Source organism: Oryctolagus cuniculus, chromosome 12, assembly GCF_964237555.1.
Source record: "Oryctolagus cuniculus chromosome 12, mOryCun1.1, whole genome shotgun sequence".
NCBI classification, from domain to species: Eukaryota; Metazoa; Chordata; class Mammalia; order Lagomorpha; family Leporidae; genus Oryctolagus; species Oryctolagus cuniculus.
In genome coordinates this window covers 105987545-106014784 of record NC_091443.1, presented here as the reverse complement: position 1 = coordinate 106014784, position 27240 = coordinate 105987545, and the positions used below count along the sequence as shown (strand labels likewise).

Genomic DNA, 27240 nt, shown 5'->3' with positions numbered 1-27240 from the left:
CCTGGGGTCCCCACGCCGCGGAAGCCTCGCATTGCACCAGCCCCCATGCTCTCCTCGTGTTAATCCGCCTTAAGCCAAATTAATTCTCTGGCGCAGGGGGGCCTCAGGTTGGGTCCTCCCCGCAAGGCACCTGCCCTGAAAGCGCCCGACCGCGCAGGTCCTTCGTCCTCGCAACCGCCCACGTCGGCATCCCTGAGCCCAGCAAATCCGCCCTGAGGAACCCCCGAGGGCCTCGGTCAAGGGCGCGCTCGGCTTCCCCGGACCCTGGAGGTCACGCCGCGGCGGCCCCCTCCTCGGCGGGAGGCACCGGGCAGGCGCACGGTCTCGCGGCCACCAGCCCCTCGGCCTGCTCCTCACACCGGCTGCACCCCTGGGCGGCTCGCCCGGCCCCGCACCGGGCGCTGCGGCGGCCGCGGGGCGCGCGCGGACAGGGCCGCCCCCTTGTGGGCACCGCGCGCGCCCCGCGGAGCGGAGCCGGGCCGGGCCGGGCGCGCGCCGCTGCGGCCGCCGGGGGCGGAGTCACCGCCGCGCGCGCCCCCTCGCGGCGAGCTGCGGGCCGAGGCGGGGCGAGGCGGCGGGGCCGGGCGCCGTGGGACGCTGCCCGCCGCGGGGCCGGCGAGGGCCGCGGGGCTCCGGCGGGCGCGGATGGGAGGCTGGCGGGCTCGGACGGCGCGGCGGCCACCATGGGGAACAAGCAGACCATCTTCACCGAGGAGCAGCTGGACAACTACCAGGTGAGCCCGGCGCGCCCGCCCAGGCCTCCCTCCGCGTTCACCTCGCGGCGTGACCTTGGCGCGGGGACTCCCCCCTGGCCGAGCCTCAGTTTCCCCAATTGGGAGATCGTCCGAGGCGCGCCTTGCTGCGAGTATGCAGTCTCCATGACTCCCTGGCCCCGGGGCTGGACCCGAACCTGCCTCCAATCCCCCCCGGGCGGAACCTGCCCCAGCCAGGTACCAGCCTCCCCACACTGCCCCTCTAAGCTCCCTCTGACCCCCGCTCCCCCCCCCTTTAGATCCTTCCAAGGCTCCCAGCCTCAGGGCCAGCTGTCCACACCGGGACCCCCATTGCCTCCCACCCCTGCAAAAAACATATTCTGTGGTCGCGGGGTGAAGTGCAGCCCCCCGGGCTTGCCCTGGGCCCGGGCCGCTGCCCAGTGGCCTCCACAGCCTCAGTCTCCCCAGCCCCTTGCCTGGCCCCTGCACCGCAGCAGCCTCAGGACCCCCACCCACCAGGCCCCGGGCCCCCTTCTCTGCCCTCTGATGGCTTCCCTGGCTCCCGCGGGCAGAGGGCCCGGGACTGTGGCGTCGCCTGCCCACCTGGAGGACACAGCTCCAGCAGGGTCTCCCTACCTGCCCGTTGCCTTCGTGAATGGTTATCTCAGCGCAAGGAGAGTGGGCAGCGTGAGGCCCCCGATGTGGGTGGAGGTAAAATGCAGACCCGCTTTCTGCAAGCCGGGGTTGTCCGTCACTTCCCAAGAGCAGAGAGCCCTGTTTAGTGAGCACCTGCTGTATGCATGCATACATACAGCTGTGGCCGCTGCCCTCATTCGATGATCGCAGCGAGGGCATGGTTAGCCCCATTGAACAGGGGAGACCACAGAGGCTGAGAGGCACCCAGTGCCTCGCGTGGCAGGGCTCACCCAGGAAATGGAGCTGTGGGTCCGAGGCTGGCCTGCCCCGTGGGTGCTTCCAGGCCTCAAGAGACAGGGTGTTGCCTCCAGTGGGGCCCCGGTGTGGGGCTGGGGCTGGAGTGTGTCCTGGGGGGGCAGGGGTGGGCAGTGGAGGCCAGCAGAGGAGAGGGCTCCGGCTTTGCCTGCAAGGGTTAGAAACAGGCCGCCTTAGAGCAGGCCCTTGGAAATGGGTGGGCTTTTGCCCAGCAGGGACCACGAAGAGGCATTCCAGGTTGGAGGAGGGGGCACAGCTTGGATAAAGGTGGCCCCAGGAAGCAGGCAGCCTGTAGGGATAGAGAGCCTGGGTTCCCACTCAGACCAGCCCGGCATTGGGTTACCCACTCGAGGCTTTGCCAGGCCGGGTGGGAGAAATGAGAGCTGTGAAACCTTAGAGCCCCCACCGCCTTCCCCGGCCTCTCCTGCCAGCTCCAGGCCAAGGGGCCGGGGCGGGGGAGGGGGGCGGAGACCCTGAGCACAGCCCCCTCCTCGTCTTGGGATTCCCCAGCCCGGGGGGCTCCCCATCCTAGCCCAGCACCCTCTCCCTGTGGCCAGTTCTCCTGGTGCCCACCCCCCCTTTGCCATCCTCTGCCCAGGCCAAGCCTCCCCCCGGCCCCCTGCCTGGCATCCTCCTCACAGCCCGTTCAGCTGGCAGTACCCAGCGGGCCCCGGGTGCACACACACACCCGCAGTCTGTCTGGTGGTCGCAGAGGGTTAGGCTGGGTCGCGTCCCTGGTTCCCCTCCAGCTCCCTGTCTGTGTGGCCCCTGCCCAGGCGTTGAAGAAGACCTGGGGATGCTATCGGATGAATGAATGAATCCTGGGCTCTGGGAGGCCAGGAGACCCCACACAACTCTTCTCAAGCCTTGGGTTGGAGTCGCACCCGGGCGGTTGGAGCTGTGTGGCCTCTCGGGCCACTGCCCTCTCCTGGGCCTCAGCGGCCCCCCCTCTGAAGTGGGAGTAACTGCCCACCCCACTAAGTCATGGGACTGGGCTCTGGTGGGAGCCCCTGAGGTGCCGGTGCAGCTGACCTGTTGCGGCATGGTGTCGGCTGGCAGTGCTGCGGCAGGTGGCCGGTGGCTTCCACCCCGGCCGCTGCGGGCTATGGCTTGGCTCCTGCCTACTGGTGGGGGCAGACCAGGCGCATAGGAAGCAGGAAAAGGTAGCCCTCCTGGGAGAACTTCTGAGAATGGGGGGGGATTTGGACAAGCTGGAGGAGGAGGAGGGGACTCCGGGCAGGGGACAGAGCGAATGCAGGCTTGTGGCGGAGCTCAGTCCTACTGGGAAGACGTCGGGGGTTCCCCTGGCAAGCCCAGCCTGTGCTGTGTCCTGCACCCACCGTCCTGAGGGCCCAGCTCCTTGGCGAGGTCCCCTCGTTCCTGCCCCTCACCACCCTGACCTGGGCTGGAACCTTTGCCTGTGTCCCTAGGAGCTGTCAGGAGCAACGTGCTGACCGGCGCGGAGTATGAGGGGACCTGGAAATGGAATTCAAAGATGTATTTCTTTATTTGTTTGAGAGGCAGTTGGGGACCAGCGTTGTGGCATAGCAGGTAAAGCCGCCACCTGCCATGCTGGCATCCCCATATGGGCACCGGTTCGAGTCCCAGATGCTCTGCTTCTGATCCAGTTCTCTGCTATGGCCTAGGAAAGCAGTGGAAGATGGCCCAAGGACCTCTGCACCCATGTGGGAGACCCGGATGAAGCTCCTGGCTTTGGATAGGCGCAGATTCAGCTGTTGCAGCCAATTGGAGAGTGAACCAGCGGATGGAGGACCTCTCTCTCTCTGCCTCTCCTTCTCTCTCTATGTAACTCTGACTTTCAAATAAATAAATCTTAAAAAAAAAGAGAGAGAGAGAGAGAGAGCTAGGCAGATGGAGAGAGCACCCATCCACTGATTCACTCCCCAAATGCCTACCACAACCGGGGCTGGGACAGGCAGACACTGGGAGCCAGGAGCTCCACCCAGGTCTCCCACGTGGCTGGCAGGGACCTGACTGCTTGAGCCATCACTGCTGCCTTCCAAGGTGTACAGAACAGGAAGCTGGCATTAGGAGTGGAGGGGACCCAGGACTCAAAACTCAGGCGCTCCAACTCGTGGTGTAGACATTTTGGCGGCTTAACACCTATGCCAGATGCCTGCCCTGTAAGTTTATCTTGATACAAAAGAAAAAAATTTTTAAAAATCCACGCATATAAAAGATATTCAGAAAGTTCATTGAAAATATGTATTATAAAAAATTATTGATTTCAAAAATTTTTGCATCAAAATGAACTTACCTTTTAATTCCACTTGCTACAAGCCCCACAGTGACTCCCAGGAAAACAGGCCAACACTTGGAAAGCAGAGCGGCCGTAAGTGAGCAGGCGCATAGCAGCTCTGCCCCCAGTACTGAAGTCAGGAGCCGGCCGTTGCCGGACATTTATCCGGGGAGCCAGGTGAGGCCAACAGGGGCAGTGCCTCCCGTGAGCTCTTCCGTGGCCGCGGAGGTGGCAGCTGCTTGGCAGGTGTGCGGGGCAGTCTGCTCACTCATCCCACCAGCGGCGGTGAAATCGCAGCAGAAGGAGGACAAGGTGTGGCTGGTGTGTGACGATCGTGGGTGGCCTGCGGCTGTCTGCAGTGGTCAGGGAGGACACAGGCCTGAGAGCAGGTCCCAGCCCTCCTGTGCTGTGTGTGCACCTCAGGGCCAGCTGTTCAGGTTTGCTGGGCCTCGACTTTCCCGTCTGTCAAACAGGAAGACAGCCACTTCCCCCGTAGGCTAGGAGGGGGATGTTCCGAGCCCCATGTGCCAGGTGCGCCGTCACACATGCGGCTCCCAGCCCGGCCAGCACACTGGAGTCACCGGAGTGGCTGCCGGGACCGCTGGTGCCTGGATCAGGGGCTGCAGAGGGGTGGTGGGGGAGGGGGCACAGGTATCACAGACAGCTCCCGCAGAACAGGGCACCTCACACCTTAGCCAAGGTCTGCATCACAGGGAGGGCCTTTTAAAATGCACTCAGTTTCTGACTCAGGAGATCCTGGGTGGGGCCAGAGAATCTGCATTTCCACCAGGCTCCCCGGGGCTGCTGGTGCAGCTGGTCCAGGACCCTGCCTTGAGGGCCGCAGGTGCAGAGACGGACCTGCCTGGGACCAGGGGCAGGGTTATGGAGGGTGGGGGGAGCTCTGGCAGTTCTTGCCCACACAACGCTCGGGTCAGGACCCAACCCAAGAGAAGGGAGGGGAGAATGGAGCAGGAACCCGGACTGCTCCCTCCTCCCAGTCTGCTGGGAGGGGGAGGGCCCTGGCCCTCCCTTCCCCCCACTGGACTCCTTTCGGCTCCAGGGCCAGCTCTGGGGTGGAGGGAAGCCCACAGCTGGAAGGCTCTGCCAGGCTCCCTGCACCTGCTGCAGGTTGCTTATTTTTTTTAAAAAGAGATTGATTTATTATTTTAATTATCTTTTAAAAACTGTTATTATTTATTATGAAAGGCAGAGTAACACAGAGAGAGAGAGAGAGAGATCTTCCATCTGCTGGTTTTCTTCCCCAAATGCCTCAACAGCCAGGTGTGGGCCAGGCTGAAGCCAGGAGCCAAAACTCCACCTGGGGCCCAAGCACTTGGGCCACCATCTGCTGCCTTCCCAGGTGCATTAGCAGGGAGCGGGATCAGAGGCGGAATAGCCGGGGCTTAACCAGCACTGCGATGTGGAATGCCAGTGTCACAAGTGGCGGTTTAATCCACTGCGACCCGACACCCGTCTCTGCTGCAGGGGTCTGGGGTCTGCTCAAAAGTCAGCTGCTGTGGCTCCAGCCTGTCCGAGTCTTATCCCTGCTAGGCTGGGGTGGGGGGTGCTGCTTCCCCAGCCAGAATCTTGGCTCCTACGGAGGAGCCAGCCACTGCCCGAGGCAAAGCCAAGCCCGCCCCCCAGCCACCAGGAGAAACCCGTACATTTCCAAGAAAGACAAGGCAGTGTGGGGAGCAGCAGGTGGCTCAGGACAGACTTGCTGGGCTGAAGGGGGCCTGGAAATCCCCCCAGCTTGCTCCCCTGAAGCCCTCCTGTGGGCACCCTGTGGACACTCTGCTGTGTGTGCATCCCAGGGGTGTCCGTCTTCGGCCCTCCCAAAGGGCGGCGCAGTCGCCCTGGTCTCCGGCGGCTTCGCATCTCAAACAGGGCTGGCCTGCCCGCTGCAGCCTGGGCTGTGGCCTCTCACTCCTCAGCAGAGGCAGCTCTGCGCAGTACATGGCCCCGGGAGGCCCCATGGGCTCTGGGCACTGCAGAGCCTCGCAGGCCTCCTTGCTTCTCGCTGAAGCAGTGGGCAAAGGCGGAGGAGCCCGGGGGCAGGAATGGGCACAGCGCTGGGTGCTGTTTGCCTCCACGCTTCCCCTGCAGGCCCGGCTCTGTGGCTGTCCTCGCAGACTCCCGGGCAGACCCCTGGTAGCTGGTGCTCACCTTGGACGGGCGGAGCTGTGGGCCCAGGCCCTCCGTCCTGACCCAGACAGGAGCTCTGAGATCAGATCATCAGCCCGGGAGCCGAGTGCTGCCCCCCGACCTGCAGCCCCCGCCTCACTCAGTTCCCCAGGCCCAGCTCAGGGCCCTCCAAAGCATCAGGGGCATTCTCTGGACCTTCTGCTGTCCCCAGTGGAGGGGGTAGCAGCGATTCTTTGGCCCCCGCCACGGCTGCTGGGGTGGTCGCATGGCACCAAGGGACGAGCCGGGCTGTGCAGCCACTGTGTGTGTGTTTCCCCCACAGGACTGCACATTCTTCAACAAGAAGGACATCCTCAAGTAAGTGCCACTTCCTGGTCACCCCTCCCCCAGCCCCGGGGCTGGGAGGGGACGGGGAGGGGGTGAGGTGAGACTCCATGACCCCAGGCCTCTCCTGGTTCCAGGGCCCCCCATCTCCCACAGGGGACCGAGCAGGGCCTTGCTGTGTGCCGGGCTCCGTGCGGGAGGTTACAGGCACGTGTTTGTTTAATCTTCACTGTGGCTGTGACCTCCTAACAAGGGACTCTTCTCCCCTCTACAGAGGGGGCTGAGTGCCCCTGTCCCAGGCCTGCCACTGCGGGGAGCCCCTGTATGTTAGGCTGGGGGTCCTCCCACTCCTGGGGTGTCTGGAGTCAAAGGGCACGTTCTGAAGTGCACCCCCACCCTGAGCCATCCCTTAGGGGGTCTCCTTCCTCTCTGGGTCTGCTTTGGGGGTGCAGGGCCTGGTGCTGGATGGGGAGACTGAAGGGGGTTGGTAGCCTATGAAGCCCAGGATCACAGAGTACGGGAAGCTGTCCCAGGGTGCTGCTGGGCCCCCTGCCTGAGCTGTCGGTGGTACCCAAAGCCAGCAAGCCCCGGGGTCACCTTCCTGGGAGGTGGACAGGCAGGCAGGCAGGGGCTGGAGCTGCAGCCGTTGCCACCCTGACCGCCCTGCGTGGACTGAGACAGTGCTGCCCTGTGTGGTCAGGGGTCACCCCACTTCCACTGCCTCCGGGAGGCAGAGCAAGGGGTGAGCCCCCAGGCCTGGTGTCGGTGACCTGGGCTTTAGTTCCATGTGATTGACAGCCCTGCCCCCACAGGCCAGCCTGCGGCCCTCCCTCTGCCTCTGTGTCTCTTGGGGATGGTGGTAGCAGGTGCGGTGCTGGGCAGTGGGATCCAGTGGCAGCCGGAGCCATGTGGGCTAAGGCCCCCCGAAACATTGCTCCTGGGTTTCTTATGACGCTTCTGCCTTCTTCCAGCCCCGGCACAAACCCTCAGCCTGGCTGCATCCCTGCTGCAGGGGCTCCCTCCCCCTCGGCCCCACCTTCGTCAAGGCCAAGGCCACCTCCATTCTGGCAGCAGCAGCCCCTTGCCCCCCCCCCCCCAGCCTCTGCACTGGCTGCACCTCCCTGCACCCTGTAAAGCCCCATCTCACCCGCTGTATCGTCAACACCATGCACCCTTCCAGATCCGATTCCACGGTGTCTCCTCTGCACGTCCCCCTTCCCGACACCCCCATGCTCTCACAGCTTCCTGGGGCCCTGTGGGCTTGTAGGCTCGGGGGCCTGGCTTCCCCAACACTTGCTGTCAGGCAGGGCTGGGGCTGCCCCACGACTGGCCTTGGCCGTGGCACTTGTAAGCCGGTGGTGAGCCTGGGAGCAGGGGGCTGAAGGCAGGCAGGACGGGCAGCTGGAGAGAATGTCACAGGGAAGCAGGCCTGTGCCCTTGCCCCACTGCACCCCAGCCTGGCATGTGGGGGAAGAGTGGCTCAAAGGCCCGGCCAGGAATCGGATCCAGGATGAGAGGCCTTGGGGTGTCTCTGGCCCTGGACTCTGCTGTCAGCACCCCCGGCTCTGAGCTCAGCACCAGAGCTGAGGCCAGGCCTGAGGTCCCCAAAGTGGCAATGAGCTCCTGCGGGCAGCCGGGTGCCCCTTCCTGAGCCCCCACCCATCTGTCACTGGTTCCCTTAGGCTCCGCCTCTGGGTTAGTGCTCATGGGGACCCCAGAGAGTAGGCCTTTCCTCCTGCGGGGCGGGCAGCCCTGGGACCTGGTCCCTACCATATGGCACCCTCTGGTTCCAGTGGCCACATCTGCGGCTGGGGCCCACCCTGGGCAGAGTCGTGAGATGGGGCGGGGCCTGGGATGACCATCCCTGGAGGGGCCAGGCCAGGCTCATCCCCTTCTCGGCCCCTCGCTCCTCGCTGGGCTGCGGTCGTGGCCGATGTGACTGGCCGGCCCCTCCAGGTGAACCCTGTACCCTGTCCATAGCTGAGGCCAGGGCCAGCCCCCTCCCCCCACCAGGGCTTCCTGAGTGAGCTGTACCTGAGTCCTGAGCAGTTGGCCAGGAAGAAACTTGAGCCTGGGGCCCAGCTCCTGGGGCAGTGATGCCGAGACACAGATAACCGGTGATCCAGTTGCTCCCCAGGGCACAGCTCCTCCACCCCGTGCAGCCACCTGCTGCCCCCAGCTGAGAGCTTAGAGCCACAGCTCGGCTCCTGAGTGAGGGGCCAGCCTTGGTCCTCCTTATGAGACGCCCACCCAGCCAGCACCCCAAGTGCTTGCCTGTTTGTTACCTTACTGTTTATTTTCTCCAAATCTTTTTTTTTTTAAAGATTTATTTATTTATTTGAAAGGCAGAGTTACACAGAGAAAGAAGGAGAGGCAGAGAGAGAGAGAGAGGTCTTCCATCCCCTGGTTCACTCCCCAATTGGCTGCAACAGCCAGGGCTGGGCCGGTCTGAAGCCAGGAGCCAGGAGCTTCTTCCCAGGCCACAGCAGAGAGCTGGGTCGCAAGAGGAGGAGCTGGGACTCGAACTGGTGCCCATATGGGATGCTGTCGCCACATAGTAGGCTTAGTCTACTGTGTCCCAGTGCCAGCCCCAGCAGGTGTTTCTTTATACCTCATTTTCCTCAAATGCAGACTGTGAGGGAGGGTGGGTTTTAAGTATTTGTTGATGCCTGCCCCCACACAAACTTGGAATCAGGCTGCCAAATTCTGAAGTTGATCCTGGGCAGATTTTCTTTAGGATTGTGGTGTTTTATTTTTTACCTTTTTTATTTGTTTATTTGAGAGGCAGAGTTACAGAGAGAGGGAGAGACAGAAGCATCTTCCATCCTCTGGTTCACTCCCCAAATAACCGCAACGGCCAGAGCTGAGCTGATCCGAAGCCAGGAGCCAGGAGCTTCTTCCAGGTCTCCCACATGGGTGCTGGGGCCCAAGGACTTGGGCCATCTTCCACTGCTTTCCCAGGCCACAGCAGAGAGCTGGATCAGAAGTGGAGCAGCCAGGACTCGAACCAACACCCATATGGGATGCCGGCACTGCAGGCTGGGGCTTTAACCCACTATGCCACAGCGCCAGCCCCCCAGGACCGTTTTTGGTTTTCCAGCAAATTCCGATGATTTGCCTCTTCCTTTCCAATATCTAAACAAATTATTTTATTGTCATAACTAATTACATTGCATAGCACTCCGGAGGGAAATGTTACTCTCATACAATTATAGTGATTATAGGCATCTGACATCTTAAAAAAAAATCTTTAAAAATTCCTTTGAGAGACAGAAAGCAAACTCCTGTCTACTGCTTCACTCCTCAAATGCCCCCTCTACAGCCAGGGCTGGGCTAGACTGAAGCCAGGGGCCAGGAACTCCATCCAGGTCTCCCTCACGGCTAACAGGGGCCCAAGCACTGTGGCCATCATCTGCTGCCTCCCTGAGTTTGCATTAGCCGGAAGCTGGGGTGGCAGCAGAGCAGCAGGGACTCAAGCCGACCCTGCAGTATGCACGTGGGATGCCGGCGTCCCAGGGAGCGGCTCACCAGCTGCACCACCACGCCTGCCCCAGAGCCAGCCCCTTTAGCCTCTGCTAAAACATCGTTGTTTCTGTTTTCCTCGGAATTCCAAGTTTTTAATTACCAAAAATAATCTATATTTAAAATTTTTATTAGTAACTTTGAACGTTGAAACAGTTCAGAAGTAAGCAGAGTAAGGCCGGCGCTGCGGCTCACTAGGCTAATCCTGCGCCTTGCGGCGCTGGCACACCGGGTTCTAGTCCCGGTCGGGGCGCCGGATTCTGTCCCAGTTGCCCCTCTTCCAGGCCAGCTCTCTGCTGTGGCCAGGGAGTGCAGTGGAGGATGGCCCAGGTGCTTGGGCCCTGCACCCCATGGGAGACCAGGAGAAGCACCTGGCTCCTGCCATCGGATCAGCGCGGTGCGCTGGCCGTGGCGGCCATTGGAGGGTGAACCAATGGCAAAGGAAGACCTTTCTCTCTCTCTCTCTCACTGTCCACTCTGCCTGTCAAAAAAAAAAAAAAAAAAAAAAAAAAAAAGAAGTAAGCAGAGTAGTCAGTGGAAGTTAGCCCCGTCCTGCCCCCCTCTGCACTCCCACTTCACAGGGACCATGTCCGCAAACATATGACGTGTGACTTTTTAAAAGAATTATTTATTTGAAAGGGTGGCAGAGATCTTTCCATCTGCCAGTTCACACCCCACATGGCCACACTGATGGAAGCTGGGGCAGGCCAAAGCCAGGAGCCTGGAACTCCATCCAGGTCTCCCATGTGGGCGGCAGGGGCCCTTGAACTTGAGCCATCGCCTGCTGCTTTCTCAGACGCGTTAGCAGGGAACCAGATTGGAAGCAGAGCAGCTGGGACATGACACTGGGCTCTGATACTGGTGGCTTAACCCCCTGAGCCACAACAGCTGCTTCTTTTCTAAGATTTAATTTATTTATTTGAGAGGCAGAGTTACAGGGAGAGAGAGAGAGAGGTCTTCCATCCGCTGGGGAGTGAACCAGCAGATGGAAGACCTCTCTCTCTCTCTCTCTCTCTCTCTCTCTCTCTCTCTCTCTCTGTCTCTACCTCTTTCTGTAACTCAGCTGTGGTATAGTAGGTTAAACTTCCACCTGCAGCACAAGCATCCCATACAGATGCTGATGCATGCCCGGCTGCTCCTCTTCCCATCCAGCTCTCTGCTGGGGCCTGGGAAAGCAGCAGAAGATGGCCCAAGTCCTTGGGCCCCTGCACCCACGGGAGACCTGGAGAAGCTCCTGGCTCCTGGCTTCAGATTGGCCCAGCTCTGGCCGTTGTGGCCATTTGGGAGTGAACCAGTGGATGGAAGACCTCTCTCTCTGTCTCTCCCTCTCTCTGTAATTCTGCCTCTCCAGCAGCCTGGGGTGTCACCTTGGCCAGGGCATGGCCCCATGCACCTGTTCTGCTCTCCCTTCCCCCACAGCACTTTATGGACACTTTCTTAGGATGGGCTTCTGGTCTCTGGGGTGGTGGGGACCCGGATAAGGGGGAAGGGGCTTCCGAGTGAGATGGAGTCAGGCTGCCTCCCACCCTCGAGGGCCCGAGCAGTGTGTTTTGGGGGGGGGGCATGTGTCCTGGGAGGATGTGGCCCTGAGCACAGGGTGGGAGCACCACAGAGAGCAGGCAACCCTGGCCCGCCAGGGAGGACGGCCCGGCCCAGGGCGGTGCTCTGTCCCCTCGGTGCCCAGCTAGAGAGAGGCCCACTCACAGCCAGGGATGGGGCCGGGAACCCCTGGTCTGCGGGATGAGGAGTGGGTGAGAGTCTCCGCTCTGAGCACCACTGTGGCCCTCGGGGTGTGCCCGCCCCTCCCCCCGGGGCTGGGCACTGAGTCAGGAGGCCTCTGTGTGCATGCTGGTGGGAAGGGGGTGTGAGTGGGGGGCTCCGTGCCTGGCACACGGAGGACCCTTACGAGAGCCCCAAGTGGGGAAATGAAAAGCTCTTGGCTGCAGGCCCCGGGGTGGGGGGTGTCCTGGAGCCCACCTCCCTCCCAGACCCCTCAGCCGAGCAGGTCAATGGAGGGCGGCGGGGGGTGGGGCGCTCTGGGTGGCGCCTCTCCAGCACTCTGCCTGTATTTCCCCGAAGGCTGCACGCGCGGTTCTACGAGCTGGCCCCCAACCTCGTTCCCATGGACTACAGGAAGAGCCCCATCGTCCACGTGCCCATGAGCCTCATCATCCAGATGCCGGAGCTCCGGGTACGAGCCGGGCCTCGCGCCAGGGGCGGGGCCGCAGGGCACCGGGACGTGTGCACCTCTGCACCAGCAGGCACCAGCGGATCCGGGCCAAGCCCTCGCTCTACTCTCTGCAGCGGTGTGGCCCTGCGCAGACCCCTAAGCTTCCCTGTGCCCTAGCTTCCTTGCCTGCACCCTGTGGACGCATGCTACGGGCGTGGGGGTAGCTTTTCTCTCTCCTCTTGGTCTCGCTGAGGCCAGCGGGGTTGCCCACAGCCTCGCACCCAGGCCACCTGGGGAGTGCTCCCAGACGCTGGCTCAGGGTCAGCGCATCTGGGGCAGGGTCACGATTGGGTCGCCTCCAGCAGAGCCCCGGGGAAGCCGATGCCGCTGGTGTCCCAGCACCGGGGGACGTCAGCCGCTCGTGGGAAAATGGAATGAGAAGATGAATTCGCTCCAGTGCAGAAAGACCTGGAGATCCACGCGTGTTTGCATGATCTTTTTGGAGACCCCGTTATGCGTGGCTTTCGTTCCATTTCCCACCAGCTTCTTGGAGGACCCTCGTATGAGTGACTGTTTCACAAGTTCCTGGCCCCCCACAGGTCAGGTGCACCCCAATACAGGACAGTGTTTGGGCATCCGGGGCACACACCGCAGAGATGTGGGACGTTGAAAATCGCCCCTCGCTGGGCCTGGGCTGTGGGGCCTGGACGTGGGGTCTGGGTGTCCCATAGTGTCACTCAGCCGGGTTGTGAGCTCAGTCTCCAGAGACAATGAGCCCCAGGCCTGGTCCTGGACAAGCACCTGGTCTAGCTTGAGGGGGACAGGAGGCCACGAGGCCCTCGTGGGCAGGCGCCCTTGGCTCTGTCCCTGAGCCAGGCATGGGCTGGACTGGAGGAACTCCAGCAGAGAGGCTGAGAGCCGTGGCTTGGGAGGAGCTGTGGTGGGGGTGGGGGCTGGAGGCTGTGGCCTGGCGCCTGCACTTCCTATGGCCCATGTGTTCATCTTGTCCAGCTACCAGACCCCCGGGGGCTGCCTTCTGCCTCCCGTGATCCTGGCCTGACGTGGCCTGAGCTGAGCGTGGCCCTGGCCCGGGGCCCTGCACCGAGGCTGAAGCCTGTGTGCGCAGCTCCGGGCCGCGGGGTGAACCCTGGCCCTGCCCCAGATGAGCAGTGCCTCCGGTGAGGCCCCATGGGGTCTGTGCTTCCCGCACAGCCCAGACTGGCCGACCTGGCTGCTGCGCCCATCTTCCAGATCGGGAGGTGGAGGCTCAGGGGGCGGGGGCAGCCGGGAGCAGTCTGGCTTCCCAGGCGCCGGGTGATCACCGTGGCTGTTCCTGCAGGAGAACCCCTTCAAGGAGAGGATCGTGGAGGCCTTCTCGGAGGACGGCGAGGGCAACCTCACCTTCAACGACTTCGTGGACATGTTTTCCGTGCTGTGCGAGTCAGCACCCCGGGAGCTGAAGGCCAACTATGCCTTCAAGATCTACGGTGAGGGGGACCCCGAGGTCTTTCGTGATGGGCAGCTCAAGGCCCCGCCCTGGTAGCCAGGGCACCAGGTCATGCAGGGCTGGCTGGTCCCCTCCCCGAGGTCGCCTAGCTCTCTGAGCAGGGCCCATCCAGCAGGGTGACCCTGGGGACAGATGGCGCTGAGAGACAGCGGAGGGGGCCCTGAGGACAGAGGGGGAGGACTCGGGTAGGGTGGGCAGCGTGAGGACTCTCCATGGGCAGGGGCTTTTAGGCAGGGCCTGGAGGACCCACAGGTGCTGTGAGCTGCAGAAAGGGGTGGGCATGCCTGGTGGGGGCGGCCCTGACAGCTCCAGGCCCCTGGGACAGGGTGGGCAGATTTGGAAGGCCTGTGAGGGGCAGTGGAGACCTGGGCTCCGGACACTGAGGGGAATCAGGGAGGGAGGGCAGCTGGAGGAGCCAGGCTGCTTTTGGGACAGGGAGGCTGCCTGGGCCATGGTGGCGATGTCTTGAAGGGAGGCATCCTGGGGCCACTCTCTTGCAAGCCACCAGAGGGCGCCATGCACCCATGTGTCTCCCAGAGCCAAAGGCAGTGAATGGCACCCACAGCGCCACCCACCGTGTCACCCACGGGGGCTGGCATCAGGTCCTCAGCCTCAGACAGGGACACAGAGGCCCCGTCCTGGGCCGGAAGAGTGGTGGGCAAACCTGTCCCCAGGACCTTGGTTCAGTCGGGGGACCCCAAGGCAGCTGGGCCCGCCCGGGGGCCCTCTGTCCGTATCACTGTTGTCGGGTTCTTTCAGAGGACTTTGGCTGGGACACAGGTGTGCACCCACGCTGAGGCTGCGAATCAGAAAGGAGGGACCTGCTCTCCACCCTCGGCCCCCCATGGCTCACGTCTGGGGCCCACACTGGTGCTCCTGGGAGGGGCTGACCTCTTCCCCATGACGGGGAGCCCAGGGCACACAGACCGGTCAGGATAAGAGCAGAGGAAGGGGCCACATCACCCCCTGGCTGCCCCAGGCTGGGCGCTGGAGTAGGGAAAGGCGGCTGGGGTCTCGGCGCCTTAGACTTGGGGAGTCTCACCCACTTTTCTAGGCCTCAGTTTCCTCCTAGAAAAGGGGCACAGGAATCCCTGTCCCCCCTGTGCTGTAGGAATCCCGCAGGCCAGCCAGCACGCGTTTCCAAAGATTCTGCCGAGAGCTGAGACAGAGCCCGCCTCGTGCGTGCCCAGGGGTGTGCACTGGAGCCTGCAGAGGTGACGCAGCGGGCTCGGCCTGGCCGTGACCTCAGCCGGCGCCCTGGCCTTTCCCACCCCCCCCCCTTCGCCTGTGTAGTGGGGACTGATGCCCACCTGATGGGATTGTTTGGAGAATAACAGAAGAGCATGCCCCATGCACGCACACATGCACACGTGCACAGTGATGGTTTTTACATCACCGCTGCGAACCTCGAGGCCCGTCTGGTGGGAGCAGGAGGGGGCTCTTCCGTCTCGGAAGCCCCCCATCCCTGGGAGCTGATGCTGGAGCTCAGCTGGCTAAGGGGGCACCCCAGACAGAGGTCGGGCGGCTGGGCTGGAAGTGGCAAGAGGGGCGTGGGGGCTGCATGTGCCGCACCCGTTGGTCCAAGCCACTGTCCGGGGCACCGTGGGCAGCAGCAGTGCCCTTGGCCAAGGGTAGAATCTGACCAGGCCCGCCACAAGCGTAGGCCAGCACGTGTGTGTGATTCGTCTGTGGGCGGCTGTGACCTTGACTCGACCCCTGGGCTTCTCTGGGCCTTGAGAGGGTACAGTATGGGCTGAAACAGGTGCACGTGGCCTGAGATGCCCGGGGAGCCTTGGATTTGGCTCTTTGCCCTGTCTGGAGGCGTGGCTGTGCATCCAGCATCGTGCGGCTTTTGGGGTGCCATAAGTGTTCAGCATGGGTCGCCCCCTTGGTGTCTGTGAGCTGGGGACAAGGCTCCCGCATCCCCAGAGTGTGCCTGGTGTTGCCGGGGCGTCAGTGTGACCGGCTGGAAGGACAAGGTCGCAGAGACCGGACCCCTCGGGTCCCCAGCTTCAGTGTCTCCCTCCCCTCCCCCGCCCCAGACTTCAACACCGACAACTTCATCTGCAAGGAGGACCTGGAGCTGACGCTGGCGCGGCTCACCAAGTCGGAGCTGGCCGAGGACGAGGTGGTGCTGGTGTGCGACAAGGTCATCGAGGAGGCCGACCTGGACGGCGACGGCAAGCTGGGCTTCGCCGACTTCGAGGACATGATCGCCAAGGCCCCCGACTTCCTCAGGTGCGTGGCCACGGGCCACAGCCGGGCAGCCTGGCTTCGCGGGGTGTGCAGGACAGGAAGCGGGGAGTGTCACGTGCAAGGCCCAGCTCCTGGCCCCTGCAGGGCCGGCCGGACAGACAGGTGTGGGGGCTGAGTCTCTGGGCAGTCGCTCCCGCCCTTGGAGCTGATGGATTGTAGATGGCGCCCTCGGGCAGGGCTCCCCAGGGTGCTGGCCAGCTTCCCCCACCAGGAGCCTTGGACCTGTGGGGCCCAGGCCTTCTCACTTGCTCCCCCCTCTCTCTTTCCAGCACCTTCCACATCCGCATCTGAGGACAGGGCCCAGGCGGCAGGGAGCACCCCACCCCCCGCCACCGCCGCCGCTGATGCTGCCAGCCCTGTTTTCTGTACCGGTGGGGGAGGGGCGGCCTCCCAGCTGCCCACGAAGGGAGCCGGAGCCTTCAGCGTCTCCGCCCACGAACACTTCCTGTGGCCCTCTCAGCAAAAACAAACAAGAAGACCCATCACCAGGGAAGGGGGCTGCAGGCCCTCCCTGCCCGCCCCCATGCCCCAGGCCTCTCCCCACGAGCTGGGAGAGGTGGTGGGGTATGCTGGCCCGATGCCCCCAGCCACCGCCCAGAACAAGGTGCAAAAAAAAAAAAAAAAAGTTGGGGTTTCACCAAGCTATGCAGTCTTTTCTCAGAACCTGAGGCTGGACTGCACGCACCCAGCCCTGCCGGTCCCTGTCTTCCCGCCCCGCCCCCTTCTGTGTGCGCAGCTGCGGCCTGTGGGCGATGCGGCCCACCCTCCTGGGCCACACGGGCCAGTCAGGGGCGTATGCCACCCACAGGCGTGGGAACTCCTGTCGTAAAACACAGGCGTGCCCCCATGTGGGCCCTCTGTCTCCCAGGTCAGGAGGCACCCACAGCCCCCGCACCCTGTGCCTTGGGGGAGGAAGACCCGGCCGCACCCGCATCGCCCTGTGTGCCCCACGGAGGACGCGCAGGCAGCTGTCAGCCTCTCCGCCTTCGTTCCATCTCCGGACTGCTGACCACAGGTGGCCATGGGCTGGTCCCTTCACTCTCAGACCTGGCACTACCGCCCACCCCCATCACCCCAGGGGGCGGGGCTGCACAGCCGAGTGATGGCAGCGGCAGTGGGGAGATCTTTCTGCACAGCCGGGACCTGAACCACCTGCTAAGGGTCCCGGGCGGGGAGAGGGCACTGTGGTCCAGCCGGAGATGCCCGGTCCGTCCCCCAGCCCCTCTGCCCCGGGTGCGCTAAGCCAGCGACTCGCCCTTCAGCAGGTGGAAACGTGGGAGTCTCAACAGGAAGCATCTAGCGGGAGGAGACCCCGCAAGAGCCAGGGCGGAGGGAAGGGGCTGCAGCCGGAGACGTGGGTGCCCTGGGTGCAGGGGGCTGGCTCTCACGGGAGGGCACTGAGGGCCCACCCCAAAGGTCAGGCCTGGCAGAGGCTGGGGGCCACCAAGCACCCGCTGCCTGCAGGCACTGCCCAGGCCTGGCGGGAGGGGCTGTCTTTTGGGCCCTGAGCAGCTGTGTGGCCCCAGACAGGTCACTGCCCCTCATCTGCAATGCGGAGGGCTTGGACTGGGCGCCCCTTAGGACCAGCCTGGCTTGCGCAGGTCGGGGACAGAAGCCGGGGGAGAGCTTGGACTGGGCGCCCCTTAGGACCAGCCTGGCTCCCGCAGATCAGGGACGGAGGCCGGGGGCAGAGAGGAACCGGGGCTGGTGCCCGGGAGCCCAGCCCGCTGCAGGTCCGAATCCTCACCTCTGAGGCTAGGCCTTTGCTGCCACTTCCCTGCCTGCGTGCTCCAGTCCCCGTGGGGCAGGAGCGGAGAGTGTGCAGCCAGCAAGGGCGCTGTCTGTGAGGCCCCTGTGCACCCCGAGGGACTCGGTGAGTGTTCAGGCTCAGTGGCTCAGTGCTGGGGCCCCAGCAGGCTTGACTGAGAAATGAGAGTGCACCCTCTCCCCCTCACTATCCGGGAGACACAGGAAAAGTTGGATGCAGCCCAGAGCCCCTGCGACCTGTGTGTGTGAGCTGGTTCCACAGCACATGAGCCAGGGGCTGCGGGATGCCAGGCAGGCGCCGCCCAGCACTCGTGCAGAGCCTCTGGGGCTTGTCTGGCTGCAGGAGGGAGGGGAGGCTGGGCCTGGGGTCCCCAGACAGGGAGGAGAGGACCCAGGCACGGGGTCCTGCATGGGGGATTGGCCAGCAGGGGCACCTTCCTGGAGAGGCTGCAAGTCTCCTGTGCCAGGATCAGAGGCTTTGGCTGCAGGGAGGGGGCTGTGCAGCCCCGCCCCCACTCCTGCTCTGCAATGGTAGGGACCGAGACAGGGAGGACCGGGCGGGGGGTGGGAGGGATGCTCTGTGCTGCTTGGAGCTCCTTGAGGTAGCTCCACTTCCACCACTTAACAGCGCTCTGTCCGAGATCTCATTTGGAAAAACAGAAGACAACGCATGGAGGCCGAGAAGTCGTTTGGAAACCGCTGAGTTAGTGTATTGTAAAGCTAGCATAGTGCCTGGCACAGAGAAGAGAAATCAGCTGGCATTTATTTAGCCCTTACCATGGTCTCTGCACGGGGCTATGCAATTTGTCACTTTACTTATTTTTCATCTACTGGAAAGGCAGAGAGAGAGAGAGAGAGTGATTGATTCATTCCATCCACTGGTTCCCTCCCTGAATGCCTGCAACAGCCAGGGCTGGGCCATGCTGAAGCCAGGAGCTCGGAACTCCATCCTGGTCTCCCACGTGGATGGCAGGGACCCCCATATTTGAGCCATTATCTGCTGTCTCCCAGGGGCATTAGCAGGAAGCTGACTTGGAAACAGAGTAGCTTGGGACTCAAACCTACACCCCAGTGGGTGTTCTAAGTGGTGGCTTAACCCGCTGCACCACAACGCCCAGCCCGTCATACCCTGCTAACTGCATCCACTCATTGAACTTGGAGTAATCCCACCAAGCAGGTGCTGTGGTTTTCTAGCCTATAGGCGAGGAAACAGGGGCACGGGGAGGCAAAGCAGCTCGGCCAAGGTCAGGATATGAACTGGGGAGGCCAAAGTATGGCTGAAGGACCCGAGTACCGTGTAAGCCAGCCCCCAGCACCCTAGGCGGTCTACATGCCGGGCCAGGTGTCCAAGGGCAGCCCTGAGCCAGCCCCGCCCTCCCTGGGAACCGGACATCCTGCTGCACACAGCGACTTGTGGCTCCCCCCACACCTTCATCTTCCGTGCTCCTGCGCTTTTGCACACGCAAGTCCACCTCACCAGAAATGCCTTCCTAAACCCCAACCACACGCCTGGCAAATGGCCAGTCTTCCTGCTGGACTGGGCTCAAAGTTCACGGCTGCGCAGCCTGCCCCAGCCCTACCGCCGTGCATTCTCCCCCTCTTCTTCCCCACCCACCCCTCTGAAGCTGCAGCCTCCCCCCTAGCACACAGTGGCTGCCAGGAAGTGTCTGCTAAGCCCGGTATGGACCAAGCGGGAGGGAAGGCAGGCGGGGGCGCAGGTGGGTCCTGAGCTAACCAGTGATGCTGGGTTGCAGAGCCTGAGCCCGCCCACCGTGGAAGCCTCCTTACCTGCAGGAGCCGGTCTGTGAGAATCCTTCCTCACCCAAGAGCTCTGAGTAGCTGCTCTGTCTGCCTGGGCAGAGGACAGGCCATTAGCTGGGACTTGTGGATCCCCGTGGGCCCTGCAAGGCACAGACCTGCAGCCCTTTTAGGAGAACTCGTTCTTTACAACTTTGACTGGGTCTGTGGTCTGTGGTCTGTGGTCTCTGGTCTGGTCTGGTCTGGTCTGTCCATGCGCAACTGAGCAAGTCCAACGCTCAGTCTGCAGGTGGGTCAGGGTCCTGAGGCCCCAAGCACCCCTCACTCCCTTCTGTGCGCTCAGATTAGCTGCACACCCTGGCCACCTGGATGCCTGTGTAGCGAGAATAAATTCACACAGCTGATTTGCTAGGGAAATGAGGCCTCCTGGGAGCCAGAGCCCACAGGGCAGAGGGTCTGCAGCTCCCTGCCCTCCTGGGCACGGGGGCTCGCTCTCTCTCTCTCTCTCTTTTTTTTTTTTAAAGATTTATTTATTTATTTGAAAGGGTTACACAGAGAGAGAAGGAGAGGCAGAGAGAGAGGGGTCTTCCATCTGCTTGTTCACTCCCCAATTGACCGGAGCTGCACCAATCCGAAGCCAGGAGCCAGGAGCTTCTTCCAGGTCTCCCACATGGGTGCAGGGGCCTAAGGACTTGGGCAATCTTCCACTGCTTTCCCAGGCCATAGCAGAGAGCTGGATCGGAAGAGGAGCAACCGGGACTCGAACTGGCGCTCAGGGGTTCTTGCACCACTGGCTGGGGGCCGAGAGCGGGACACAGATATTTGTGGGATGAATCAGCTGCTCTTCTGAGGCCGCCCTCATGCCAGGGGCTGTGCCCAGGCCTCTGTACCAAGTAGCTCATTTAAGCCTCACAACGGATGGAGGCAGGTGCTACTACTTTTTTTTTTTTTGACAGGCAGAATGGACAGTGAGAGAGAGAGACAGAAAGGTCTTCCTTTGCCGTTGGTTCACCCTCCAATGGCCACCGCGGCTGGCGCGCTGCGGCCGGTGCACCGCACTGATCCGATGGCAGGAGCCAGGTACTTCTCCTGGTCTCCCATGGGGTGCAGGGCCCAAGTACTTGGGTCATCCTCCACTGCACTCCCTGGCCACAGCAGAGAGCTGGCCTGGAAGAGGGGCAACCGGGACAGAATCCGGCGCCCCGACCGGGACTAGAACCTGGTGTGCCGGCGCCGCAAGGCGGAGGATTAGAGGTGCTACTATTTTACCCATTCTACAGATGATAAAATTGAGGCCCAAGGAGGCTGGGTGACCAGCCCAAGGGTACACAGCCCCTCCCTTGCTTTGGATCCACACCTTCACCCCGACTCCCGCCCAGTCCTCCCACCAGCTCCTGGCAGTATAGGAAGTGGGTGCAGGGCACCCTGTGGGAGTTCTCCAGGCGTGCATGGAGAGCCAGGACAGCCCTGGTCCTTCCCGGCCCCTGCCAGCCCTCAGCACTCGCCTGCTCTCAGCTGTAGTCCCCCAAGTACCCCCCTTCCCACCAGGCCACCTCCCCTCCAACGTGCCCTGGGTTTAGCAAGGCCCAAGCAGGGCTGCTCCATGCACTCCTGTCCTAGAGCCGGAGGGGCAGCCCTGGGCTGTGTAAAGCTGACCCCGACCACAGGACCTTGTGTCTGACCCACAAGGCCTCTCGGGGACCATGAGGGCCATGAGCCCTTTGCCCTGGTCCCGGTGTTTGTCCAAACCAGACACTGAATGTAACAGTCACATGTTAAAGGCGCTGGGGGCAGGGCCTTTGGGAGGGGGTAATTAGCCACCTGGCCTCGCTCTGCCTCGCCTGGGGGGTGGGTAGTGGCAGAGGGGCCCAGGGCCCAGGGGAGATGCTGATGCTGACCGCAGCGGCAGCTGCATTCCAAGAGGCAGGGACAAGTGCTGGTGACTGCTGGGAACAGCAAGAGGACTCTGAGCACAGAGACTGGAAGGAGCGGAGCCACCGGTGGCCTGGGCGCGGCGGAGGGAGCGAGCTCAGCCCTCCTGGCCGTGCCTCCGGCCACTGGACCCCTTCCAGGCAGGCAGTCAGGGCCCTTGCCAATCACTAGAACATCCTTCCTCTTGTATGGCCCAGAGAGGGTGGCGCTACAGCCGAGGGCGCACAGCACGCAGGCGCGCAAGCTGTCTTCCTCCTCAGGCAGCACTGTCTTCCTTGGGCCCCACAGACACCAGGGCAGCTGGATGCAACCCACCCCTTTCTGGGGAAACTGACCTGGAATGAGTCACTGGCTCTGTAGGGGGTTTGCCCAGAGGCCATGTGGCAGCAGGTTCATTGCCCAAATTTCCCCTTTTTCAGTAAACAGTGGCCACTTCCTCCTGGGTCAGCCACTTCCTCTGGTCACTGGGTTCCTGGGAGACTCGAGGGGGCAGGGGTGCCTCTGAGGGCATGGGGCAGACCCTCTGACACCAAGCACACCCATCGCTGACAAGCAGGGGGCATATCTGGGATGCATGAAGCTGACCCTGACCACAGGACCTTGGGTTTAACCCACGAGGCCTCGGGGACGATGATGTCAACGCGGCGTCTGCCCTGGTCTGGGTGTTTGTCCAAAACAGGCTGAAACGTGTTAAAGGCCCTTAGAGGTGGCCCCTCGGGAGGTGATCAGGAAACTGTGGCTTTACAGCAGGAGGGGGAGACCCGAGACAGGACCGTCAGTCCCCTGGGGTGCCCCTCGCACCTTGGGACCCTGCAGAGTCCCCACCAGCAAGAAGGTGGCTGCCGCCGCCGAACGTCTCCATCTTCAGAGTCAGGATCCAGACCAACCTTGGCTGTTTACAAAGGGCTCGGTCTGTGGTATTCAGTTATGGCAACAGGAAAGGCAGCAAGAGGGGCCGGCGTGTGGCGCAGCAGATTAATCAGTGGCTTGCAAAGCCAGCAGGCAGCCCACATCAGAGCACTGGGTCTTGAGTCCCGGCTGCCCTGTTCCCACCCAGCGCCCTGCTATGGCTTGGGAAAGCAGCAGAAGGTGGCCCAGGTGCTCGGGCCTCTGCCACCCATGGGAGACCCCAGTGGAGTTCTTGGCTCCTGGCTTTGGCCTGGCCCAGCCCTGGCCGTTGTGGCCAGTTGGAGAGCTCTCCTCTCTTACTGTTTCTCCCTCTCTTTCTTCTGTCACTCTGCCTTGCAGATAAATGAATACAATCTTAAAAGGAGAGACAGCTCTGGAATTTCCATGTAGGAGGCTTGGGGGGACCTGGTTTGCAGTGGTGGTGGTGGGGAGACTGAGGCTATGTTTGTTCAGCACTTTGCCTACTGCAAGATGGGGCGAGCGCTGAGTCGGGGCAAAGCCCCTGCAGCTCACCTTGAGACGGTTGGCAGAACAGAGGGGCCTGGGGGAGGTCGGGAGGGCCCCGAGGGTGTTGGGGTTGATTCTGAAGCCCCCAGGGAGGCCTGGAAGGCTCGGGTCACTTCCCACGGCTGGGTCAGCTGGGCAGAGACTCAGGGACCCCTGCCAAGGGGTTGCCACTGGCTCTGAGGCCTCCCTACTTCCTTTTTGATTGATTGATTGATTTTAAAGATTTATTTTATTTATTTAAAGACAGAGCTACAGAGAGAGGTAGAGACAGAGAGAGGTCTTCCATCTGCTGGTTCACTCCCCAGATGGCCGCAACAGCCGGAGCTGCGCCAATCCAAAGCCAGGAGCCAGGAGCTTCTTCCGGGTCTCCCACGCCGGTTCAGGGGCCCAAGGACTTGGGCCGTCTTCCACTGCTTTCCCAGGCCACAGCAGAGAGCTGGATCGGAAGTGGAGCAGCTGGGACTAGAATAAGCGCCCATATGGGATGCCGGCACCGCAGGCAGTAGCTTTACCCGTTACGCCACAGTGCAGGCCCCTACCTAATTCCACTCTCCCTGGGGTCCTGGGCTTGTGGCTGAGCAACCTCCCCAGGGAACCCCATTCTGGGCCTGGCCAGAGCCAGGTAGGGTCCAGGCCAGGGGGTTCCTCAGACAAAGGCTCAGAGCCCACACCAGCCAACCTTCAAGGGGCCTATGGAATATTTGCGGTCCAACAAAACCCAGGAAACCAAAATTGATAAAAATGTATATTTCACGAAGTGTCACATTACGGCATTAATCCTAAAAATGTTTTTACGTGAGTCAACCGTTTGGCACAGCGGTCGGGATGCTGGCGTCCCACACGGGAGATGTGGTCTGCACCCAGATTCGTGCCAAGCTGCACCCCGGGGGGCAGCAGGTGGTGGGTCAGGTGCTGGGTCCCTACCACCCACGTAGTAGACCCAGATGGAGCCCTGGGCTCCTGGCTTTGGCCTGGCCCAGCCCCAGCTGCTGTGGGCATCTGGGGAGTGACTTGGTGTCCAGCTTAGAAAATTCCATCTCTGTGTGTTTTCAAAGGCGCGAAACTGGCCTGATTCGGCCTCTCACCCAAGTAGCTCCCGTGACCCTTTTGCTCTGGGCAAGGTGTTTCTGTGGTGGCCTTTCTCCCTGCAACGTGACACCGGCGGCTGTCATTTTCACACCAGGAACAGGTAGGGGCGCACAGATGGAACAATCTGGGATTGTAGCGAAGCGCAATTTACACGGAGCTCAGAGCCGTCTTCCGCGGGTGCGCAGCTGGGCGTCGGGAAACGCATAGCCCCTGTCGTCCCGCACCCACCGAGAAACCGGGCGCCGCTGCGCCCCAGCCCCCAGCCTCGGAGAGCGCCCGGGGCGCGGCGGGGGCGTGGCCTGGGCCGAGGCGGGGGCGGGGCCTGGGCCTGGGCGGGCGGGGGCGGGACTACAAGTCCCAGGACGCCTTGCGCGCCCGCGGCCGTGCGGAGAGCGGGGCGACGGGAGGGGGCGCAGCGGCGGCGGCGCGCGGCGCAGAGGCGCGAGGCGCGGGGCCCGGGCGCCGGCTGTGGGCGCGCGGGCGGGCGATGCCGGGGCCCGGAGCCGGGGCCCGGGCAGAGGAGGGCGGCGAGGGCGCGGGCGCGGGCGGTGGGCGGGAGCCGGCGCGGCTGTGCGGCTACCTGCAGAAGCTGTCGGGCAAGGGCCCGCTGCGTGGCTACCGCAGCCGCTGGTTCGTGTTCGACGCGCGCCGCTGCTACCTCTACTACTTCAAGAGCCCGCAGGACGCGCTGCCTCTCGGCCACCTGGACATTGCCGACGCCTGCTTCAGCTACCAGGGCCCCGACGAGGCGGGCGAGGCGGGCGCCGAGCCGCCCACGCACTTCCAGGTGCACAGCGCGGGAGCTGTGACGGTGCTCAAGGTGGGGACGCGCGCCGCGGCCGCACGCCCTCACGTCCCGCCTGCCCCTCTCCTCCCCGCACCCGCCTGGTTCCGATCCCGGGCGCCCCGCACCCCAGACCCGCGACTTGCGGACCCCTCCCCCACCTCCCGTGCAAGCCCCCACCCCTCCCAGGCGCCTTTATCGGGAGGCTTGGCCGTCCAGCGGGCGTGGCCGTGCTGGCTGCCTCCCAGGGGGGTGTGGGGACTGCAGGTAGCTAGCTCCCCGAGTGGCCCCGCACCCAGTGCGAGGAACAGAGCGAGCTGTCCCGGCCCTCGCCGGGTGAGCCCCGGCCCCTCCTCCGGGACACAACCCCAGCAAGTGGCCAGAGCCTGTTTGCTTCTCGTGCCGCCTTTGCTCATTTGGGGTTTTCCAGAATCTTCCAGCAGAGAGGCGCAGTGTGGGGGGAACGTCTGGAGACGCGAGGGACGGGTGCGAGGCCTCCCCCGTCTTGGGGAGCCCCGCCCGAGGGGGCTGCACCCCATCATCTTCCAGGGCCTCCCTGGAGCAGCCGGGGTGCCTGCGGCCTCGCTCCCCGCCTGGCTCCCTGCGGGTTCCGTGAGTCTCCACCCTCGGTCCTCTGTCTCACTTCTCTTCCTTGTTGCGAGCTGGGCTTTCTCAGAGGGGCAGGGCTGGGCTGCCGCAGAGCCGGCCAAGTGGAGAGCGGAGCCGGCCAGCACCTTGGCCCTGTGTACACAGGACTGTTCCCGGAGCCCTGGGCGCCAGCAGCAGCTGGAGCTGTTCCCCGAAACCTTTCTTGGAGCTCAGGGCACTCGGCTTCTGCCAGTGCGGCCAGGGTCTGGCTCGTAGAGGCCCCCGTGTCCCGGCCGGAGGGGTGCAGCCGGCCCGTGTGTGCCGAGGCGGGCGGCTCCACCCGGGCCTCCGTGGAGAGCGATTGTGTAAACGTGGGGCTGACCCCAGCCGGTCCCAGGGACTCCTCCTGGAACATGTGGAGCGGCCCTGAGTCAGATGGATTTCCTGTGGAATTGTTTGTTAAGAAAGAAAACAGAGCGTCCTGTTTCAGATTCTGTCAGATGACTGGAGAGCTCTCTTAAAAAAAAAAAAAAAATCTGAGCGAAGAGGCAGCTGCGTAAGCGGCCACAGGCCTACCGTTGGGAGTGTGGCTGTAGCCTCAGACTCGAACTCGCCACTCAGGTCTGCGCTCAGCTGCGTGGCCGGGTTACGCGCCTCTCTGTCCCGCTTTCCTCTTTGTGGGGATCTCTGGGTGGGGGAGTGTGGCTGTAGCCTTAGACTCGAACTCGCCACCCAGGTCTGCGCTCAGCTGCATGGCCGGGTCACACGCCTCTGTCCTGCTTTCCTCTTTGTAGGGATCTCTGGGTGGTTGTGGCATTCTGAAACGGTGTGGGAGTCGGCTGACGCACCCTAGGCCTGCGTGGCGGCCTCGTGCAAGGTCAGGCTGTGCCTTTGGTCAAATACGCAGTGTGTTTGTGTTTGTAGAATGGAATATTACGCAGTAGCGAACAGAAAGGACCCAGAGCCGTGTGTGTCCGTGTGGCTGACTCACAGACATCAGACTGAGCAAGAAATAGAAAGTCACGGGACAAATCCATGGGTATCAGTGCTGTTTGAGCGCAGGTGGAGGTTATGTGAGTCGGGCTGCAGGTTGTAAGAGCACGTGCTGTGGCCGGCACCGCGGCTCACTAGGCTAATACTCCGCCCTGCGGCGCCGGCACACCGGGTTTCAGTCCCGGTCGGGGCTCTGGATTCTGTCCCGGTTGCCCCTCTTCCAGGCCAGCTCTCTGCTGTGGCCAGGGAGTGCAGTGGAGGATGGCCCAAGTGCTTGGGCCCTGCACCCGCATGGGAGACCAGGAGGAGGCATCTGGTTCCTGCCTTCAGATTGGCGCAGCACGCCGGCCGTGGCGGCCATTTGGAGGGTGAACCAATAGAAGGAAGACCTTTCTCTCTGTCTGTCTCTCTCACTAACTCTGCCTGTCAAAAAAAAAAAGAGTACATGCTGTGTAGACTGGGGAGAGCTGTAGGTGGGCGAGGGGCCCTGGACCCAGGGGGCAGTCACCTGTGACGGAAACGCAGCGTTGTGATGGGGGTGGGTGACCCGGGACCTCCACAGTGGCTTTGCCGTGTCTCTTACGCTGGGTGGTGGGTGCACGGTGTTTGTTATACTGTTCTGCTCGTCTTATTGTATGTTCAGAATATTTCTTTAAAGCAAAAAAAGAAAACATATGTTCTTAAATTTTTTAAAAACATTCAATTTATTTACAAGGCAGAGAGACCTCCCATCCAGGTTCACTCCCTAAATACCCACATCAGCCAGGGCTGGGCCAGGCCAAAGCCGGCATCCAGGATCCAATCTGGACCTCCTGTGTGGGTGGCAGGCATCCAACTACTTGAGCCCTCGCCGCCTCCCTGGGCGCGAATCAGCAGGAAGCGGGACTCTGGGGCAGGGCTGGGACTCGAGCCCAGGCCCTCCAGTGTGGGATGGGGGCGACTCGAGCAGGGTCCTAACCGCTGTGCCAAGCCGTGCATTTATCCCGGCCCGCGTGAGAGTCACCGACCCCATGAGTATTCACGGGAAACATTTCACATGTAAAATTAAATTAGTCGTGGAGTAAG

At 62.6% G+C, this 27240-nt stretch overlaps 2 protein-coding genes across 3 annotated transcripts in view; both read left to right on the top strand.

The window, feature by feature from the left end:
* The first annotated feature begins 551 nt into the window (after window positions 1–551).
* CIB2 (calcium and integrin binding family member 2) lies at window positions 552–16489 on the top strand. Its single transcript, XM_002721601.5, has 6 exons — window positions 552–734; window positions 6392–6426; window positions 11995–12106; window positions 13425–13572; window positions 15635–15830; window positions 16118–16489. The coding sequence occupies exons 1-6, from the start codon at window positions 684–686 to the stop codon at window positions 16137–16139; spliced, it is 564 nt and encodes a 187-aa protein (XP_002721647.2). The 5' UTR covers window positions 552–683; the 3' UTR covers window positions 16140–16489.
* Window positions 16490–24238: 7749 nt separating this feature from the next.
* TBC1D2B (TBC1 domain family member 2B) overlaps window positions 24239–27240 on the top strand; it is a 64686-nt gene continuing 61684 nt past the window's right edge. Inside the window, exon 1 of one of the 2 annotated variants that reach the window (XM_051834568.2) lies at window positions 24239–24630. In XM_051834568.2, the coding sequence (XP_051690528.1) occupies window positions 24298–24630 (333 nt within the window). In that variant the 5' untranslated portion in view covers window positions 24239–24297. Of the gene's footprint in view, window positions 24631–25185; window positions 25207–27240 lie in introns of those variants that run through there. The other variant, XM_051834569.2, reaches the window with a different exon arrangement.